General features: G+C 49.8%; 3 protein-coding genes and 1 long non-coding RNA gene across 7 annotated transcripts; 3 read left to right on the top strand and 1 right to left on the bottom strand.

Annotated features, from left to right (window-relative positions):
* Positions 1-416: 416 nt before the first annotated feature.
* CD79B (CD79b molecule) lies at positions 417-5,182 on the top strand. Its single transcript, XM_049799403.1, has 6 exons — positions 417-557; positions 2,542-2,583; positions 3,431-3,742; positions 4,275-4,393; positions 4,698-4,739; positions 5,071-5,182. Exons 1-6 carry the CDS (start codon positions 491-493, stop codon positions 5,167-5,169), a joined length of 681 nt encoding a protein of 226 aa, XP_049655360.1. The 5' UTR covers positions 417-490; the 3' UTR covers positions 5,170-5,182.
* On the bottom strand, positions 3,569-10,758 carry LOC126038147 (uncharacterized). The gene is made up of 6 exons (XR_007505927.1): positions 10,361-10,758; positions 10,025-10,125; positions 8,257-8,413; positions 7,596-7,811; positions 4,189-4,312; positions 3,569-3,647 (listed from the first exon to the last, which is right to left on the bottom strand). It is a non-coding gene; the product is annotated as an uncharacterized LOC126038147 (long non-coding RNA).
* Positions 9,690-13,936, top strand: GH1 (growth hormone 1). The gene is made up of 5 exons (XM_049799404.1): positions 9,690-9,699; positions 10,738-10,901; positions 11,620-11,736; positions 12,131-12,292; positions 13,650-13,936. The coding sequence occupies exons 1-5, from the start codon at positions 9,690-9,692 to the stop codon at positions 13,848-13,850; spliced, it is 654 nt and encodes a 217-aa protein (XP_049655361.1). The 3' UTR covers positions 13,851-13,936.
* Positions 13,932-19,630, top strand: RDM1 (RAD52 motif containing 1). Of its 4 annotated transcripts, none has more exons than XM_049799399.1 (7): positions 13,932-14,206; positions 14,974-15,153; positions 15,533-15,655; positions 16,158-16,320; positions 16,882-16,980; positions 17,980-18,068; positions 19,526-19,630. In XM_049799399.1, the coding sequence occupies exons 1-7, from the start codon at positions 14,120-14,122 to the stop codon at positions 19,628-19,630; spliced, it is 846 nt and encodes a 281-aa protein (XP_049655356.1). In that variant the 5' UTR covers positions 13,932-14,119. The 4 variants fall into 4 exon arrangements, with proteins under 4 accessions (XP_049655356.1, XP_049655358.1, XP_049655355.1 ...); XM_049799401.1 differs by lacking the exon at positions 19,526-19,630 and adding an exon at positions 19,269-19,340; XM_049799398.1 differs by lacking the exon at positions 19,526-19,630 and adding an exon at positions 19,098-19,237.
* The last annotated feature ends 580 nt before the right edge of the window (positions 19,631-20,210 follow it).

The following is a 20,210-nucleotide window of genomic DNA, read 5'->3' as shown; positions in this document are numbered from 1 at the left end:
GGGGGGGGGGATCTGCCCAAGCTGCTGTGGAGCTGGGGTGCAACCGTGGGGGTAACCCCCCATCCTCTACCCCCCCGGGGATGCAGCGGTTAAATCCTGCTCCCTGGGCACATCCCCTGTGCTCAGCCAAGGTTTTGCATCACCAGGTGCTTTGCAGGTGGGCTCATCTCCAGTTCTGGTGTGGACCCACACCAGTTGTGGCCACCTCCATCAAATAACGCCACCATGATGAGCACAGCCTGGTGACACGAGGCTGGATGGTGCCCAGGGCGCAGGCACCAGCCGCCCCAGCGTCTGCGCTGCATTCAAAACTGGCCCCAAGGGGAAAGTCCCCATCAAGGAGGATTTACATGAGCAGGAAAGGGGCCGTCTTGTGTAGCAGCAGCTTTGCCATTTTTAGGTACGGAGGCCAAGCCAGTCGGAGCAGCCGCTGTGTTTTGCAGAAGCAAGGGCCGGTGACTGGATGTTTCCCTGCCATTTGCAGTGAAAGATGGCTGATTTTTGCACAAGGCTCTGGGTGCTGCAGGTGAACCTCTGGCTGATGGCTCTGGTCACAGGTAGGCATCAAACACGGGCTTTGCATTTCAGAACAAAGAAATGTGCGCCCAGGCAATGCACCAGCATGCGTCCCTTGGTTACTGCAATGAGGGACTTCACCCAGGTCTGGCTTTAAATGCATTACTTTTAAGCTTTGCAATCACCACTCTCAGTCCTGCTTTGCGCAGGAAGCCAGCCCTGGGCACAGTAGAGCCAGGGTGGACCCGCAAGGGCTCACGGCTCGACACCTGCCTTGGGTTTTGGGTTTTGCTTCCTATTGGGGTGCAGGGAGGGGTGCAGAGATGGGACACTTTCTTGGGCAGCTGGCTGGCTTTGGCAGGAGCCCGATGCCTAATGGGTGCAGAGCCTGCTCGGCTGTGGTTGCAGGTGGCAGGAAAGAAAAGGTTGTTGGGGTTTTTTTTACCATTTATTGCTCTCAGAGGTCTGAGGATGGGGCTGGAACGTTGCTGAGGCTATGGCCAAGCCATGTCCCTTTGCTCCATGGGGTTCAGTGCCTGGGATCAGAGCAGAACTGGGAGGAAAAAAGGCTTTTGGGGGTGATTTGTGGGCCCTGCATGAACATCCCTGTGCTGTTCCCCTTTGCATCACCGTGGAGAAGCAGCAGCTAAACCCAGGACACAGGCTCCTGTCCCCTTCCAACCCTTTTTGCTTGGTGCAGGGACACCCACAAAAACCTGCAGCAGATCCTACCGTCAGCTGGGGAAGCTTGTGCCCTCAGGAGAAAGGACGCTTAAAGGATTTCTGTTGGGTGGCCATCCAAGGCCAGCATGGATTCAAGGCTGCAGGGCATCCCAGCTCCAAGGCTTCAAGGGAGGACAGGGGAAGCTCAGCCCACCCATGGCTGCAATAGAAATCTTGGCTTTGAGGGGTGTGAGGGCTTTCAGGGTGAGCGACCAGCCTGGTCTTCATTTAGAAACACCAACAAAACATGGAAAGCAAAGCCCTGTGTCCCGGCTGGCCAGCAGAACTGAAGGTGGCAGGGACACGTACCCAACGCACAGCCTGGACGAGGCACCTCTCCCCATCTCAGAAAAAAATGAAATGAGGCTGGAGGGGAGAGTTTACCTGAAGAGATGTAGGTGCTGGAGGTGATCAGGGCAGCACAGACCTGGAAGAGGCTCTGGGGCAGGGAGGGGAGCCCACCGCTGAGCCAGCAGCTCCCTGCCAGGCTGTTGTTCAGGGCAGGAAGGTCTGCAGGAGGTTGGTGAGGCTCAGGGCAAAACTCAGAACCTTCATTCTTCTGGGGGGAGTTTTGCAGCTGCCCTAATATGCTAGGAGGGGGTGCAGCTCCCCGCCTCCATGCCAGCTTCCCCACAGTGGGGTTTGGTGAGTATTCATCAAGCGGACGGAGCCGGGCACTGAAGCGGTGCGGTAAACAGGGCTGGTGCTTCCTGCCCAGCTGCAGCAAGAGGAACCGAGGCACAGGGGCACTGGAGTTGTGGGCAGGGGCACCCATGGGTGCTGGGGTCCCCCCCCACCTCACCCCACTTCCTGCACGTTATCGCAGGTCCCACAGCTCCATCCAGCCCTTGTTCCAGGGGGGCTGCATTGTTCTGGGGTCTGAGAACCCCCCTGGCCATCATGGGTCTCCACGCCCAAGGAAGACTCAGCAGGGAAAGGGTTTCTGGTTGATTCAGAAAATGGAAAGTGTAAATAAAGAGGTATGAGTCTGTCTGGACCCTTTCTGAGAGGTGCCAGCCTAGGGGGATATTAATAGCAAAGGCAGGTTTCCCCGGGATGTCAACCAGAAAGCAACTCAGAGAAGATTAAGGAGATGGATGGAAATAGAGGTGTTTGTACACAAATCTGTGCTGCCCCACGTCCTCCGAGTGGGGTTCTGGCTGATGCTCCCAAGCACTCCGTCCTATATGGCGTGGGCACCAAGGACCCACGGTGCATGCCATCCCATGTGGGACATCCTACATGGGCTTGTCCTACATGGGTTCTTGGCCACTATCTCAGGGCCCTTCTCCTGTCTTGCAGGTGGGATCTCAGCAGACAGGAACAGCACCAGGAGCAGCACAGGTAACCTCTCAGACCCACTGGGCTCTTTCCCTACACACGTCCCCAGGGTCCCTCCCATCCCCGCTGGCTATGCCACAAAGGTACCAGTCCCCTGCAGAGCTGGAGATGTCCCATCACCCACAGGCCTTCTCCATCACAAAGGCAATTCCCAGGCTGTGACCTCCTCCATGGCATTTCCCCAGCCCTGCACCTTCCCTCTCCCTCTGCAAAGCTGGATCCATTTTGTCTTTCCTAAGCACACACATGGTTTTCCTCTGCATTTGCAGAGCACATTGCATGAACAAGCTGTGCCTTGGGACCCAGTACTGGGCTCAAGCACAGAGCGCTTGTGCCATTTCCACCTGTGGGGTATTAAGCATGAACTCTGCAACCCAGACGAACCCTCAACCTCACCGGCTCTGGTTCCAAAACACAGGCAAAAATAAAAAATACAGCAAAATGCGAAAAATATGGAAACATGAGAGAAGCCATCTGGGGAGATGGGTCTGTCCTAGCAAAGTCTCCGTGGTGTGTGCCAGCATAGGCTGTAATTTTGGAGCTGGGACTAACAAGATGTATATAAAGAAGTGGGGTGGGAGCAGCAAAAAAGTATTTGAGTGAAGCCATTCCCACAGAAAATTTGAGTTTCCATTAAAAGCATGTTTTCACCAAAATTCTCTGATGTCTACCCACAGAGGATGATGATTCACCAAAACAAAACTGAATGCTCAAAAGCAGTATAATTCGTGAAAATGGGAAGCTCTTGATTTGGGAGATGCTGGGGAGGGTCTCATGGGAGCAGCTTTTTTTCCGATGCTCCCCGGGTGCTGCATCCTTGCTCATCACGACCGCCTTCGTCCCCTGGCAGGCAGTGGGTGCCCTGTGGTGCAGCAGCACCCGCGCTATGTGGCGGCCAAGAAGAACATGCCCGTCCACTTCATCTGCTACTCCCAGGAGCCCCATAACATGCAGTGGTACAAAACAGCAGAGGACAGTGATGACCTCTACGGGCTGGATCACAGCACCTCCCGCTACAGCATTGAGAGGAAAGACAACCTCATCAACTTCACCATCTTCAGGATCACCTATGAGGACAACGGCATCTATGTGTGTGACAGCAAGAACCTCACGGCGGAGAAGAAGCAGCCGCAATTGTGCGCGACAGAGCTCAGAGTCATGGGTGAGTGGGACCTCCCCATCCTCTGTGCACCCCAAGAAATGCTCTTTCTCCTTCTCTCACCCTTTCCCCCTCCATATGAACCCGACATTGTGCTCCTATGCACCTACCTTTCCCCATGCTGGTGGGACCCCTTCAAACACAACTGTAGATGTTCCATAGCACTACAGAGGTTTCTTTGCTTATTGCCAGCCATCAAGCAGCAGGACAACCTCCCCCAGTTTGCCCTGGCATGTCCATCCTACAAAAACACACCTCAGGGACTGCATTTCCCTAATAAATCAGATTTTTCCTGGTCCTGACTAGTGGTGGGTCCTGCCCAAGATGTCTCATCCCAGAGATGGTCCCTGATGCCAACCCTGGGGGGCAGTTTACAATGCTCTGGTCTCTCTCAAGGGTGAGGGCATGTCATCCTTGTCCCCCCAGTCCACTCTTCCTGATATACAAACCTGTGGCCATGCTGAGCTTGTCCCTGTTCCCCGGGAGCCTGGCACAGAGGTGGGACTTGGGGCTCTCCTTGTGCTGCTGCCCCCAGGTCACAGTAGCATCCAGCAGATCCAGAGCAGGAACACCCTGAAAGACACCATCATCATCATCCAGTCCATCCTGCTTGTCATCTTCATCAGCATCCCCATGCTCCTCTTCCTAGACAAAGTAAGTGACAGCATCTCCAGCAGTGGGGATGTCCCCAGCTTTGTCGCTGCGGTGCTCACAGCAATGTCCTGCATCCTGGGCAGGACACTGCTAGGGATGGGGATGGGCAGGCACTGGGTTTGGGGCTGTTGCATGAGGGCGTGGCTAGCTGAACTGGGAAAATAAACATCTAAAATGGTATGTGGGACTGTGTGGATTTGCCTGTGGAAGCGGTGGGACCTGGCCTGGTGGGATGAGTCCGGGGACACGGGATGGGGGATCCTGGTGGCTGCTGACACCCAGCCTGTGACTCTCCTTTCCATAGGGTGAAGGCAAGGAAAGCCCAGAGGAGGACCACACCTATGAGGTAATGCTTCACTAATTACAGAAGTACCTCTGTAATATCAACCTGAGCCTTGAAATAGAGAGTTGTGCCCTTGCTGGGTGTCTGCTAGGTACCACCAGCCCTTGCAGGGTGCATCAGGGCATCTTCCTCCCAAGTGCCTTTTGCAAGCACTGAGCCAAGCTCTGAGCACATCCAACCATCTATCACCATCTTCTCCCCTCTCAGAAGCTGCCCCAATATCTGGGGGAACAGCCTGGAAATGGGTCCCCACTTGGGTGTCCCAAGGCGAGATGCACCATGGATGGAACCATGGTCCTCCTCCCGTGTCTCAACCTCCTTCTTCTTGGCACAGGGCCTGGAGGTGGAGCAGATGGCCACCTACGAGGACATCACTCCTTTCCGGGATGTGAAGGCCAAGTGGACAGTTGGGGAGCACCCAGGCGAAGAGTGAGACCGGCACCGGTGGCACGGCTCCCTGCCCGCACCCGAGGGGATGGGCTCTCGGCTCCTGCACTGGACCATGGCTCTGATGGACACCTGGATTCCGGGCTGCGATCCCGGACTGCAAACCACCTCCAGCAGCCTTGCACAGAGCTCAGGTCCTGCTGCCCTTGGGTACTCGCTTTGCCGCATCCGGGCTGTGCCCACCAAGGCTGCCCTGCCCTGGCTGTCGCTCTCACCGCCCCGCTGATGAATCCCTAAAGCCTATGTAGAAATTAGGAGCCACCTGCAGTCCCCCCACTAGCAAACTGGGCCCAAAACCTGGGCAGCCCCACCCCATGGCGCTGAGCTCCTGAATGGTTAATGCAATGGAAGTACGAGGGTGGGTGGTGGGTCACCTCCAACCCCACCATCCCTGGGAAGAAAAGGACGAGGCATCATCAGTCTCCACACTGCAAGGACCCTCCTGGGCTGCGAGACCCCGCTGCAGCCCTGGCAGAGGAGCTGAGGTGAGCAGCACCACGTGGGTGTTATGAGAAGTGGATTTTAGTCCACTGTTTAGCTCTCAAGCCATGGACGTGTCCAGCAGGCCAAGCTGGCAGTTGTCTGAGATGGAGGATCCTCCAAAAGCACCTCTTTCTCCCCAAAGACTACAGGAAAAGCTAGGGAGACAGCTGTCACCCAAGGGGTCTTGTGCAAGTCTTGCTCCTCTCCAGGCAAGAGTTGGCCCATGTCACAAAGACATCCCCATGGTGAGGGATGCGTCCGACCTCGGAAGCCATGGGGAAGATGTAAATTGTGGGACACAAATGTCCAACTGCTTTTTCAAGTCGTAATAAAGATAATGGGTAAATTCACATCCTGCTCCACCCTGCTGTGCCTGGTCCAAGGGTGTCCCATAACCCTGGTGCCAGTGTTGATGGGGTGCCCTGGGAATAAGGAGCAGCTTTTTACAGCTCCAGCTTAGCTAGAAACCAAACTTCACCTCATCAGGGCCCCAAGCGCAGGCAGGGATATAAAGCCAGGAGCAGCCAAGGGGCTCTCCTGGAAGCTCTCGCTGAGCACGCACAGGGGGGATGTCCATGGTCCCAAGACACCAACTGGGGATGAGAGACAAAGACCATCGCCAGGATCCAAAGCAGGAGAACAGGGCCCAGGGCCAGGATCTCCGCTCCCGGCTACATCTGGTCTCGCAAGAGAAGCTGAAAAACATCTGGAGAGGAGCAGAGCGGCGCTAATTGGTTTTGTTAATAAAAACTATCTTGGCACAGCAGCAGCAGCTGTGTGGGTGATGGGGCTCGGGGCTGGCTGGGCACCCAACACCAGGGCTTGGGGGGTCCAGAGAGGCACGGCTAGCACAGTGCATTGGGTTTATCTGGATGAGGCAGGACAAGAGGGTGACGAGGACTGTGGGGCTGAAAAGTCTGTCCCCCCCTCAGAGAGCCCAGGGCCCCTGCGCCCCTGTGACTCATGACATTTTGGGCCCCAAGGAGAGGAAGACAGGACTGCTCTGCTTCCCAAAACAGCCAGCAGAAAAGGGAGGGTAAAATCATGAGCAAACGGGGGCTTTCCAGCAAGGAACAGGATGGTTCTTGTTTAGTAGTAAACCACCTTCATGGAAAACTGGTATTCCATCTAAATAGCACAAGAACAGCATTTTAACGTTGATTTTTACCAGTTAAATAAAACTATCCCAAATTAGTTGCATGCGCCTGTATATAAATGTTACTTAAACATGTTTTACTTATAAAACTGATTAATTAAAGAAAGGAGCATTCAGAGTGAGAGAAGTGAACTGGCTGTTCCCAGTTTCCACGTCGGCCAAGACTGTAGGACTAGCAGAGCTCCTCCCTCCATCCCTTGTTTTCAGTTAAGAAATGGAAGAGGAAGGCAAGTTTTCTGGCCTTCCCAGTTCCCAACTGCTTTCTAAGTTCTGCGTAAACAACTTGCTCAACCGACTTAACTGAATCATACAAAAATAAGGAGAATCTGCTGTTTGCACCTGGAGAGGAAGCCACCGATGTCAAAAGCAGTTTCAGCAACCCCAGTTCCGCTCTGCCACTTGGTCACCCTCTTAGCCCAGGGCTTCGGCTTCCTTTAAAATGCCAGAAGCAAATAAATATTTCTGTAGTGTTAGTGTTTTATTTTAAATGCTTAGACTGGTTTCTAGGGAGCCTAGAGATAGGGTTTGTTTTAATTTTATATTGAGATAGGTTTGTATTTAAAATGTATTTAATGTAAATAAATATATTTCAGTATATACAGTCCAGGCTCTGTATTTTGACCTGATTTGTATCCCTACCATCAGCAGGATCGCCAGGCAGACAGACTGATTGCAGTCCTGGACATCTTCAGCCTCATCTTTAGAAATGGGTTCAGTGAAACTGAGTTCTAGTAAATAAAACCCATCAATTCAACCTGAAAAGGAATATTTACCTTCTGAGTCGTGAGCTAGCAGAGGTAGTCAATCATCACTTAAAACCTCTGTCAACCATGTCGTTGCCCACTGAACTGCAGAGCCTGGGCTGTGGGCCAGCAGCTGGCTCCTCGGTCAGGATTCACTGGTTGCAGCTCATCCATCAGCCTGGGAAGGTCCTCTCCACACAACCACCCCAGGCTGGGGGGTCAGGAGGACCCAAGGAGTACACACACCTGCAAGGAAAGTTGCTTCACTTGTTCAGATGCTGCTGGTGATGCTCAGGGCAAGGCGGATAGACATGGGACCACCCTGAAAAGAACTGAGGGGGGTTTCTCTTTGAAAAAAGAAAAGAAACTTGGAAATTACAGTGTCATGCTGCTTTATGAGATGCTACTTTGGGTCACAAATGCAGGCATTTGAAAGCCAGAAAAATGCCAAGCTGGTATTTGAGAGCTGCTTATGCAACGTAATTCTGCCAGTGGCATGTGTTTGCCCAGCCCAGCATTTCACAGTCACGCACAGCCTTCTCCACGAAGCTTCTGCCTCATTTAATGCCCAGAGATGATCGGGGACAAACCAAGCCTCAGGGGCACCACACAGTCTGGATCATCCTGGCATCTCTGTGCTTGGCTGCAACATAAAAAATGTTGATTTTGCACCATGTTTTTACTTACAGACCTGGAGAGGCAGATGGGCTGGACTCGGGTGCAAGATGCTGTACCAATTTAGCTGCTGCAGTCGAGCATCATCATTAACAGGCAGCAGAGCCTGTGCTGGGCTGGGGTGCCCGCTGCTCTGCTCATCTCTGACAAATATTGACGTATTTAAACACAATCTGGAGTAGAAAAACACACCCAGATGTTACTGGCTATTGGGTGACGGGATATCTGATAGCTGCAGGACCCACTGTTCCCTCTTCTCTAGGGACTGACATTTACTTTGCAACACCACCACATCTCCAGTGAGCAAACACCCAGGGGCTTCTCGGAACAAACCGCGCTCTCCCCCCTTTGTTTATTAATGAGCTCTTGCACCCTCTGCTCCAGCCGCCCTGGTGAGGATGCTGCCTCTCGGAAATTGAACCCATGCCAGGGGGGCACAGCAAACCCAGGGCCCGGGGGAGCCAAATCACCACCCCTAACCAGGAAGCAGTCCTTGATCCCCAGACAAAGGGCCAAAACAGGGTGGTTTGGGGCAATTGGTGCCTTATGGGGAGTAAAAGTCTTTTAAGACCCTCCCAGAGTTGGGCATCCCAGGTTGTCTTGTTTTGCTCAAAAGCAGGGATAGATGTGCTGTGACCTCTCCTCTTCCCCATCTTCTCTTCCTCTTTCCACACCAGCCCTCTGCTTAATCCAGATATTTCACATTTGCATCTCAAGCAAGAGCAAGCAGATGCTCATAACCAGATCTTCTCATAGCCTTGTCCAGCTGAGGATGTGAGAAACCTCCCAGAGCTCTGGCATCTGGATTTGCAGGGGGCAGGCTGGTACCTGAACAAGCACCTGGGTATGACAGCTCTTTGTCACACCTAAGGCAAACCAGCTCACCAAAACTATTTGCTGAACTTTTGAAATTTTGGTAGAAATTACTTGGCTGAAATAGGATTCATCTGACAATATCCATAACAATAAAGGGGAAAACATCTCACTTGCTTTAAGTCAGAAGTCTACCAAACTGGCCAGTCAGCCCAGTTAACTGTGGGCCAAAGGCTCAGAGCCAGGCAGAAAAATCAGGTGGACATGGCAAGTTCCACTGTGTAAAAGCACTGATCTGATTTAGGATGGGTCTTCCAATGATCAAGAAAATTTTATTTGCAATAAACAGCAGAATATGGCGAAATCATTCAGCACTGGTTTCATCCCTAGGCAAACAACCTCCCCAACCTTTACATCTATGTATAAATGACTACAATTAGGTAGCACCATTGCGAACACTTGTGCATTTATGCACAGAGAAGATACAGAGATGTTGTTGTGATCATGAACACATATATACATTTTAAACAGACACCGGGCTATATAAGGGGTGGCTCAACAGTTACCTTTACCAGCCTAGATGAAAGGAGGAAACATTCATTGTCAAGCAACACCTGAGCAACTCACCGGGCAGAAATGGCTCCAGGTACTTTTCTTTATTTCAGTTTTAAAGGATTGCCAGGGCTGTGCATGTTTAGGGTGATGGGAGATGATGATGGGGCAGTACTGTGGTGGGCTATACACACTCAGTGCCAGCCCTAAACTAAAACTTGTCAACTTATAAATCAATGAAGAAGAAATACCTCTCCTTACAGTGTGACTTTAATCCATGAATTAATTTAGGTAGTCTTTAGCCTCAGCTGGGCAAGGAGAGGGTGGAGAACATGAAGAACAAGGTCAAGCCACAGTTATAATAGTTATTATTAACATAAATGTTGGCAGGGATATTAAAACTCATATTCAAAGCTTACGACGGGTATCAGGATGATGTCTAATGTGTATGTCCAAGTCCTACAGACTCCAAGGCATTCCTCCACTGAAGGGTATTTGTCTGAGATTAACTTTGTGGTCTCTGTAAGCACAGATGGACATTGTGTGAGTTAGATGTTGAACATTGAAAACCTTTACGCTTGACAAAGATCACCAGATTCTACAGGTATGCCCCAGAAAGCAAAAATAGCTGGTCACAGCACAGGTAATGCCATCAGCTCTTGTCCTAGTGAAGGCAGACAGCCAGTTTCATGTCAGCAGCATGGTGTAAACCAAGGCTAAAGTGAGGTAATCCCAGGCCCTTGCCTGGTACTCACCATCCCCTGCTTGGTCACGCAATGAAGAGTGCACTGTGCTCTTCTCATGAGGGCAAGGCCTACAAGAAAAACATGAGCATGTTAGGGAAAAACATAGGGACACACTCGAGTTTTCATGGGGCAAGAATGACTCTTCAGCTACAAAGATGCTGCTTATAACACTGGGAGCAGTACAAGCCCCGAGGGCAAAGGGGACAGGGTTTCATTTGATTTGGGGGAGGGCTAAGCTAACTCACAGAGTCCAAGACATTAAGGAAGGTGACCCCTTAGCCAGCACCGACAGAAGAGGCTGGGAATTAATTAATTCCCAGGTGTCACCTCCCTCCTCAGCAGTCACTAAAGGACTGCTAACACCTTTCCTCTCTGTTTTGTTGCAGGGTCATGGTTTTCTCCTCTCTTCATTGCTGTGATCACCCTGGGACTGCAGTGGCCACAGGAAGCTGCCACCTTCCCAGCCATGCCTCTTTCCAACCTGTTTGCCAATGCTGTGCTGAGGGCTCAGCACCTTCACCTTCTGGCTGCGGAGACATACAAAGAGTTCGTAAGTGTCGTGGCCTCTGGGCATCTCCTCCACATTAGCCTGATGGTTTCAGGACTGTATAACTTCCTAGAAGCAGAGACTTTTCAGCTATTGGTGTCTCCTCTGTCAGCTCTTGATGAGATGAAAAGCTCTTAATAGAACAGGACAGGTTATGTCCCATCAGCCTGGACCCTGCCTCCTCTTTTCAGCTCTCTGTCCCCACATCTGATCCTGCAAAGTCCACTCCTCAGGGCCATTGCTCCCCACATCCAAACCTACTGCACAGGGTCAGCTGTCTCAAAGAGAAAGCTGGCTCTGAAAGCAGTGGGAGATGGTACGATATTTTGCAAGACTTTCCTGTGTCGGTCACCTTTGGCCCTGGCTGATTCTGAATGCTTAAAACGATCCAGTCTCTGCTGTTGCCAGAAGCTGGCATGAGCTGTCACTTTGGCAAGAGCTGTCCTTGGGGCTCATCTACTCCTTGGGAGAACCCAGTCCAAGTGTGTTTTGCATTCACCTTAGCACCTTGGCTTAGCAAGAGGAAGACCTTTAGGTCCAGTAGCTATTGCACCAAAATATGAACTCCTGCTTCCTACCTGCCAACCCTTTACAGAGACATCTCATGTCTCACATGTATTTCTTGCAAAGAGTAACCATTCAGGACAGCTTGGGAAAGTGTCTGTGGTCTTCTCCCAGTACATGGGCAACAGACCTGAGTGTATTTGGGATGTCTCCACAGGAACGCACCTATATTCCAGAGGACCAAAGACATGCCAACAAAAATTCCCAGGCAGCATTTTGTTACTCTGAAACCATCCCTGCTCCCACAGGGAAAGATGATGCCCAGCAGAAATCGGTAAGTTCCCACCCCTGGGGCAAGCACAGACCTGTTTGAAGAGCCCAGCTGTACTTCATTAGAGGAACAGAGAGCTTCCATCTGTGAGCACTTCAGTGCTTCATTCCTCCTCTCCCTTTTTTACTATTTAAGTCCTGCATGAACAAAGATTCTTCTGGGTTATACTATGAATCATATTCCCATTCTAAGGGTGAGAAAAAACTATTGTCTGCACAGGACAAATGGCTGGGTGGTGCTCCTCAGCTTGCAAACTTGTTTGTATCTGCTGAAGCTGCAGGAGCAGCGGCACATCCCTGGGTCACCTCCAGGCTGTTTCAGAGGGAGCAGGGCACACATGTAACTCTACCAAATACCTCACCTATACAGCTTTGACCCTTTCTTTTCTTAATTTCAGGACATGGAGCTCCTTCGGTTTTCACTGGTTCTCATCCAGTCCTGGCTGACCCCAGTGCAATACCTAAGCAAGGTGTTCACAAACAATCTGGTTTTTGGCACGTCAGACAGAGTGTATGAAAAACTAAAGGACCTGGAAGAAGGGATCCAAGCTCTAATGAGGGTAAGTTGCAGCATGTAGTATGGCTACAGAATAAGAGAACCCCTACATACAGGGCAGTCAGATCTCACGGTCTTCCATGGGATCCAAAGACCATGAGAAATCTCCCCACCTCCACTCTGAAGACCAGTGGCATCCTTTGGACTTTGCTTACTTTAAGATAATGAGATCATGACACCTCATTGTACATGTTTCATCACTGGGCAGTATAAGAAAACACATAACAAATGTTAACAGCACTGCCATAACCACTCAGCAGTACAGACCCAAACTCCTTCCAAATCCAGCACCAAAGAATACTCAGTTGCTTAAATCTGCTGTACCAACAGGAGTACAATGTTTGCTAAATCTCCATGCAAAATACTTTAAAGTGGACTAAAATTTGCAAGGTTTGCAACCTGGCTTTAAAGACTCCTGACTTTTTATAAAAGCAACCTGTATAAGTCTGTGTACAGATGGAAGCCTATGCTCTGATGTTTCTCTCTTGCAGCACCCAGACAGCTGAGAGCTGGAGAGTGATCTTCTTCAAGGGTCACTCTTAATTTTCGCTTTGTTGTTTTAAATGAAATTGCTTATCTGCCGGGACACCTTTTCAGTTATGCTTACTCTAAAACTAAGTTTATCTGCCAGCATCACCATGTAGCCAGAGCTCTGAGACCCATATCTGTGAGAAATGAGTCTGGACAATTATTTACATCTAGCATCTAAATAACTCTGAAAGTCAGGCCCTGACAGTAAATGGACATCTTCTGTCCTGGCACTTCAGCTGCAATAAGTAGGTGTATGTATCAGCACCACTTCCAGATTTTGCTCTCCATTTGATATATGCTTGGGCATTGGGAAGCAGTACTCAGAAACTAGACAAATAACCACACTTCACACATTTATGACACTGTTTACTGTCCTGTTTACTCTGCCAGTTGGTCAGTGAAGCAGGGCAGGAGGAGTGGCAGGCTGCAGATCTCTCAGTTCCAGATGCATGTGGCTTGGGTCTCAGTTAGAGCTTTGCCCACTGGGAAAATGGGAGAAAAGAGAGAATTATTTGCCTGTTTCCCCGTCTCCTTGGCTAGAGTAGCTACAGAGAGACCCTGCAACTTTCTGCTTATTTTAAGACCCTAGAAGACACATTCCTCCCTTCCTGCGGCCTTGTGCCCAGCTCCCTTCTCACTGGTAGCAATTAGTGCAGCATCACCCCTGCAGAATTACCCTTCCTGTAAACACATCAACTCAAAAGCACGTTTGAAATATGATCAAGGGGGGGGACTGCCAACCTCCTCTAAAGCTAGCCGGGAGCCTTGGCAATGGGCCCCTTGGAGGATGCTCATCCCCAGGCCCCCAGCACCTCTCCATCCTCTCACAGGAGCTGGAGGACCGGAGCCCGCGGGGTCCCCAGATCCTCAAACCCACCTACGACAAATTCGACATCCACCTGCGCAACGAGGACGCCCTGCTGAAGAACTACGGCTTGCTCTCCTGCTTCAAGAAGGACCTGCACAAGGTGGAGACCTACCTGAAGGTGATGAAGTGCCGGCGCTACGGCGAGGGAAACTGCACCGTTTGATGTCGGGGATGGTTCCCCACCTGCCCCGGTCCCTCGGCGGCTCCTTGTAACGAATATTGGAGAATAAACCCGCTACCTGCTCGCATGTCTCTGTCTGTCGGGGGTGAGGGGGGGCTGCTGGGACGGGCCGTCGCTGGGAGAGGGTGGATTTGGGGCTGGGGGGGATGGATTTGGGGGGGCTTTTCCCTCACACTCGTGGCTGGGGCCTGCCGTCCGGCTGAGGCGGGAGGGCGGGCCGGGGGCCGGGCGGGAAGGCGGGCTGCTCCGGCATGGCGGAGGTGGTGGAGTTCCGGGTGCCTGCGGGGAGCGGGCAGACGCTGCTGGTCTGGGGGCTGGAGCCAGAGCCGGGCCTGGAGGTGAGGAGAGGAGAGGCCTGGGCCGGGGGACTGGGGCTGTGGATCCCCCCCCACCCCGGGCCTGGGGACCGGGGCCCTGGATCCCCACACCCAGGGCTGAGGAGTGGGGACCGGGACACCCCCCCACACTCCATCTCTACTGATGGCTTCACCTGTGTGCTAATGATATATTTTTAAATCACTCCCTTTTTTTTTCTTCTTCTTCTTTCTTTTTTAATCATTTTTTAAGTTTCCTTGTCTCCCTGAGGCACAGGGAAACCCCGAGGGGGTGTCAGGCCACCCCAGGGTGATTTCTGCCCCGGTGCCACGGCCGGTTTTGTGGTTTGCACAGCAAAACTACAAAGACGCCAGCACAAGGTGGAAGAGGGAACAAAACCCCGTTAGTCTTTTGTGGTAACGTTTCGGCAAACAAAGCGGGACAGCAGAGAGCAGGAGTCAGTCTGGGACGAGGAGGACTCGGGGCGGGGGGACAGAAAAGCCCGTGTCTGTCTTCGCTCTCTTCCTGATGCAGCAGCTGGATGATAATGGAGATGAGATGTTGTCAGGGTCAGAGGTCCAGCCAGGTTGAGCTTATTTTTATGGAGAGACACTCATTTTCAGCCTCACTGCTTATTCCAGAGCTTGTTGCCATTGAACAGTACTAAAAACTTTCCTTGTTTTCTAGGTAATTAGGTCTCGTGAGTAGCCCTCTCTCTGTCACTGTCACTCATCCCCTGGAGCACCCATAGATATTTCAAAAGACCCTTTTTTCTCTTGTTTTTCCTCAGCATTCCCTGTTTTCAGTGTTTTCCAAATTTGGGCTGCTCTACTCGGTGCGAGCACACAGAAATGCTGCTGTGGCAGGGCCTGGGTATTACGCCATCATCAAGTTTTATTCAGCTGGAGATGCCAGCAGAGCCCAGTGCATGTGCAATGGGCAAAGGCTGTTTCAGAAATCTCCCTTGAAGGTAAGGAGAATGGCCCTGGGTGTGAAACTTGCAGGACTCAGCACCGTGACCTCCAGCAGCAGGGTAGAAGCCTATTAAATACTTGTTGATCTCGGTGATACTTCCCATGCAGAAAGTTTACTAACTTGTGGCTGGGCACTACCATTGTGGTGACATGCTTCCAGGTAGCATTTAAGCAGTAAAATGACAGCATCCCTCCTCTGGAATAATTTGCAGGGCCCGTTTCTGTGTAAAAAATACTTAATACATCTCAGAAGCACGCATGCAGTCGGGGAATAGGTTACCTTCAGATGACTCTCCCAGAGCCATCAATGGTGTGTCTGCAGTGGGAACCTTGCGAGCAAAGCCTGGCTAACCAGGGTTCTTCTTTCCTGGACAGGTTTGTGTTTGCACCAAGCAGAAAGGGTTTCAGCAACAAGTCCTTGCTCTCAACAGCAGCAAGTGCCAGGAGCTGGCCAACCACTACCTTGGCTTTAACGGCTGGTCCAGTCGCATCATCACAGTAAGGGAACCTTTATATTCATCCATCATCCTTCCCCTCATCCTCTTCCTACCCAGTATTCTCAGTTAGAGCTGTTGGTGGAATGAGAAGAATTATCCTCAAATGAGCAAATAATAGACAGCTACAAAAGCTGCATTTTGGACCACAAATGGGGTATTTTGAAAGCTTAGAGAGAGAAGATGGCTACGGCTGAGGGCATTGGCTGGGCTTCTGTTTCTACAACTGGGGGTGGCTGTGATTAAAGCAGTGCCAGGACTTAAAAGTAGTCTTCGTGTGCTGAAAGTGTCCAAGATGACTGAGACTCCCAGAGGATAGGGACTATGAGGTATTTCTAAAATAGGGTCAAAACAGTAAATATGCCTGCTCTGCCTCCACCATGTGCTTCTGCCTTGGAGTCACATGCTGTGCAGAGAAGGTCTGCAGTTTGCAGGGATAGGCCTAAGTGGTCATAACATCCCCTTCCTATTTAATCAAAATTAATTATCTGTGGTCTTCCCAACAGCTGCAGAATGTATCTGGCTTTGATGGTGACAACGAGGAACTGGGAAAGACGTTACAGAAGCGATCTGTGAAATACCTGTGTGCTGTAGAGGTGACGCTGCCCAACCATGGGGTACGCACCAGGGGAGTTGCCCTTGGTGAAGCAGATGTAGAAAATGGCGAAGGTATGTTTTGGGTGCAGCTGGAAGTCTCTCCTAGCAGCTGTCACAGACACTGGTCAATCTTGCTTTTGCACAGTTTGTGTGTCTGCTAAAGTATCTGAATTTAGCTGGAGGCAAGGTTCTGTGCAGGGCTTTGTGAGCGGCTGTGCTATGCAGCAAGGGATCCTGAGCACGCCTCTTCCCTCCCTGCTTCACACTGGTATCGCTTTCCTACCCTCTGTTCTCCCTCTTGCCTGCAGCGTTATTCATTCCCCATCACAGCCACTTCTGGTGTGAACATGCCATGTGATTGTGTCTGTGACACAGCTCAGGTGCCAGTGGGGCTCTGCACTGCCTGCTGCCCTGGGCAGGGTCCTGACACAGGCCTGAGGATCATGTGCTGCTGTGGGTTGGCACACAAAGCCCCTGTGAGGGTGCTGCCATGCTGCCAACAACTCCCGAAACATAAGCAGCTTTCTTATCAGATCCATAAAGCTGTGTTTGGTTACGTTTCCTAGTGCGATGCAGCTGGTGTACTTCATATGCAGAGTGTCATCTTAATAACATGCTGCTTGTTGTGTTCAGATCCTCTTGAGTTTGTCACAGCTACAAGAAGAGTTCAGAAACTTGCAGTTGGAAAAGCTTTGTCTAGTGCTTTTCAGAAGATACTTCTCATAGTCTTGGGTAAGGCCTATTTTTGTATTAAACACTGGGGTGTTTGGCCTAATGGTATTATAACTTTCATGATAATTGATATGAATTCTTTTTCTCTGAACCTTTCTTGGGATTCATTGAGGCTTGGGAAGGGTCTCGGGCAAAATTAAACTTGTGTTGCAGTCTGTAATGGTTTAACAGAGTGGTTCCACCCCACGAGCTATGTGAGTGAAAGGAAAATCTGACAGGAGGTCAGATATTTTTTATGATAAATAAGTCACTGAAACTCCAAATTCCAAGAGTTTAAATGCTGGCAGGGAGAGCTTTTTAACACTACATGTGCATGCTGAATAGGGGCATGAGGAAGTTCTGCTTCCAGCATGTTCCTGTCCTGGTTCCAAGCCACCCAGGTGCCATCAAAGGTCCATGCCCCACTGCTGCATTCAGTGTTGCTTCTTTGGGGCTACTATCTCCTTTGAGTTTTTAATCATAGAAGCTGTCTCTATGCCTACCCAGGAACTGCTAGATCTGCTTTCTCTGGGTTCCAGGTCTTTAGGTGACAACAGTTTAGGTAGTACCTGACTACTTTAGTCTTTTATGCTTATGAGGACAGACCCTGATGGATCAGGTCAGTGCCACTATCTTCATTTTACAGAGAGGGGCCTTTCATCTGCCAGATGCCTCCCTTGGGTTCTTTAAGGTATTCTTTTGAAAGGTGGGTTTCTGGGTTCAGATGTTTTGCAGTGGTTCCCGCTCTCTGGTCCATCACATACACAGAGACTGGTAACTAACATGCTCCGTCCTCTCCTTAGACTTCTGCTTCCTCAATTTCAGTTTCCACTCCATTTAGTAAGAGCCATTTGGTTTTCTGCAGAGAAGACAGGCAGGTGGGCCAGAGAAAGCAGCATGCTCATTCAGACCAACCAGCCATTATGAAGCAGAATTGTGCCATTTGGGGTTTAGGGTAGGTTTATTGTCATTACACACAGTAGTAACTAACCATGTCTCTGGCTGTTTATTCTGTTTCAGAGAATGGGAAAGTGGTCGTGGAGTACAATTCCTCCCAAGAGGAGCCCACAGACTTCCTAACAGAAGAGGAACTGAAGGGGCTTGTTCAGGTAAAAGCAGTGGATATTTAGCTTTTGCGCAGGACCTGTGTGTTACATCTAGGGATTGGAGATACAGCTGTTAACTGTTACAGCCTCTGGCATCCTCCTTTTATGCAGCAATTATCTTGACTTAAATCCCAGGAAGTAATTGCATCTTGGAATTGTACAGCACGCTAAGGTTTTAAAACTCCTACTTTTTTGGCCATCTTTGTGCAGAAATGCATGTATATTTTAGATGGCACAGGAAAGTGAGCAGTTAGGGTATGGGACTGTTACAATGCAGCTTGACAAGTCTCACGCATGACAGTGTCCAGGACTGCTCTTCACAGAACCTGTGAGAGTGAAAATCCCAGTAAAGTCACAGTAGGTTAAACCAAATTATTTTTTTTAACAAGTTCTTAAATAAATCAAACTCCCTACTTAGAAATGCACTTCATAAACTTATGCTTACCCAGAGGGAATGATTGTTAAAAGCTTTGGTGAAATAAAAGCTTTGATGAAATCCCTGCAGGTGATTGTAGGACCTGTTAGCATGCACCAAACAAAAATACTCCAGTACAACAGTAAAACTTTAATCATCATGCTCAGTGAGATGAGTTCTGAATGACAGCCTTTGCACATAGCCAGTCATGGGCAGAAAGATTTTCATCTCACTTAATTTGAAAACACTGCTACTTACCAGGGGAGATCACTGATACGGTGGTCTTTTGAAAGCAAGCATCACTCTCACATGATGCATCAGCACCGTGTTGTGCAGCATCTAACTCCTCCTGCAGTCTGTGTGGAGGAAGTGTCTAACAAACCTTGTGACACATTATTCCATTTGATGACACTGAGTCACCTAGTGTCCACGGGCAGAACTATCTTCCTTTCTTACTGAAGAGTAGCAGTAAAATAGGAGTATTTTGGTGTGTGAAGTAACTAACATCCATCAGATCTTTTTTTATCAGTTGAGAAGATGAAATTTTTGCTGGTTTGTTCTCTCTGTGCATTTTCCTCCGTACAGCCCCTTCTATCTGACCTCTTTTAAACCCACAGAGAGCTGACCTAACATGTAATGACCATAAGAGAAGTGAGCAGCAAAGTCAAACAGAAAGCCTGCTGCTTCTCAAACCTCTCTTCCCTGAAGAGTCATCCCTTACCTCCCCTGCCATCTCACTTCCCTTGTGATGGTGTGTGGGAGGTTATTCAGCGCTCTCTCTCCGCAAGGCACCTTCCAGCCTAAGAGGAAGAGGAACAGACAGGAATTCGGAAGGGCTTGCTTGAGAGGAGAGCTGCTGGGTGTCCTTCTGGTTCACTGCCTTGTGATGTCGGTCAGTCTTTCCAAAACGGAAATGTTCCTGAGTTGGTAAATTCCAGGGAGGCCGTCGCTTGTATGTGGTAAAAATATATTGTTTCCAGGTGCAGAGGGATAAAGCTAAAATATGCTATGGAGAAAGAAACTTACTCTTGATTTCTTTTCCCAGGTCAATGAATTGTCCTTGGAACAGCTTGACCTCAAAGAAGAAGAAGTTTTGTCTGATCTCAGTTTTGATGATGAGCTCCCTAGCTGGGAGATGCCATCTGATTAGTGCAGCTCTGTCTTCACATAGTTTCCAAAAATTCTGCAGTGTTTGATTAGGAATGAAAGTCTAACACTGTGAAATGACATGTGCATCATAGCCAATGTTTTCTGTTTCTCCAAATACGTAACAGCAAAAGACATGGGCAATAAACCTAGTGTTACTAAAATTAAGCCCAAAAATATATGCTGGTTTTGGAGAGGAAGTATTTTCCTGTCAACTTATTCAGGTCAGCTATATATGGAAGCCAGCTTAGCTACATGATTATTATTTAGACAGCATAACAGATGTGCATAGCACTTATAGAAAAAGAAAAGGAATGAGCCCTCCCTACAAGAGTCTACAGTTCAGGTTCGCTCTGATCTGCAGGAGAAAACTTGAGACAGCAGAAGGAGATGTATTACCAGCAGGAGTAGCTGTGGTACTTACACATGTCTGCACAGGCACAGAAAAAAGTATTTCTCTAAGTGAAACTTCTTTTAAGAAATAAGCTTAAGTCTTCTAATAATGTGTTGAGACATATGAGCCACACGTGTTGAGCCCCAACTGTAAGTAGTTGGGACATTATCACTATGTAAAGCAATGATTC

The sequence above is a fragment of the Accipiter gentilis genome, chromosome 5 (genome assembly GCF_929443795.1).
Source record: "Accipiter gentilis chromosome 5, bAccGen1.1, whole genome shotgun sequence".
Lineage (NCBI taxonomy): Eukaryota > Metazoa > Chordata > Aves > Accipitriformes > Accipitridae > Astur > Astur gentilis.
Note: the sequence above shows the minus strand (reverse complement) of the source record. Positions and strands in the feature narration are given on the sequence as shown.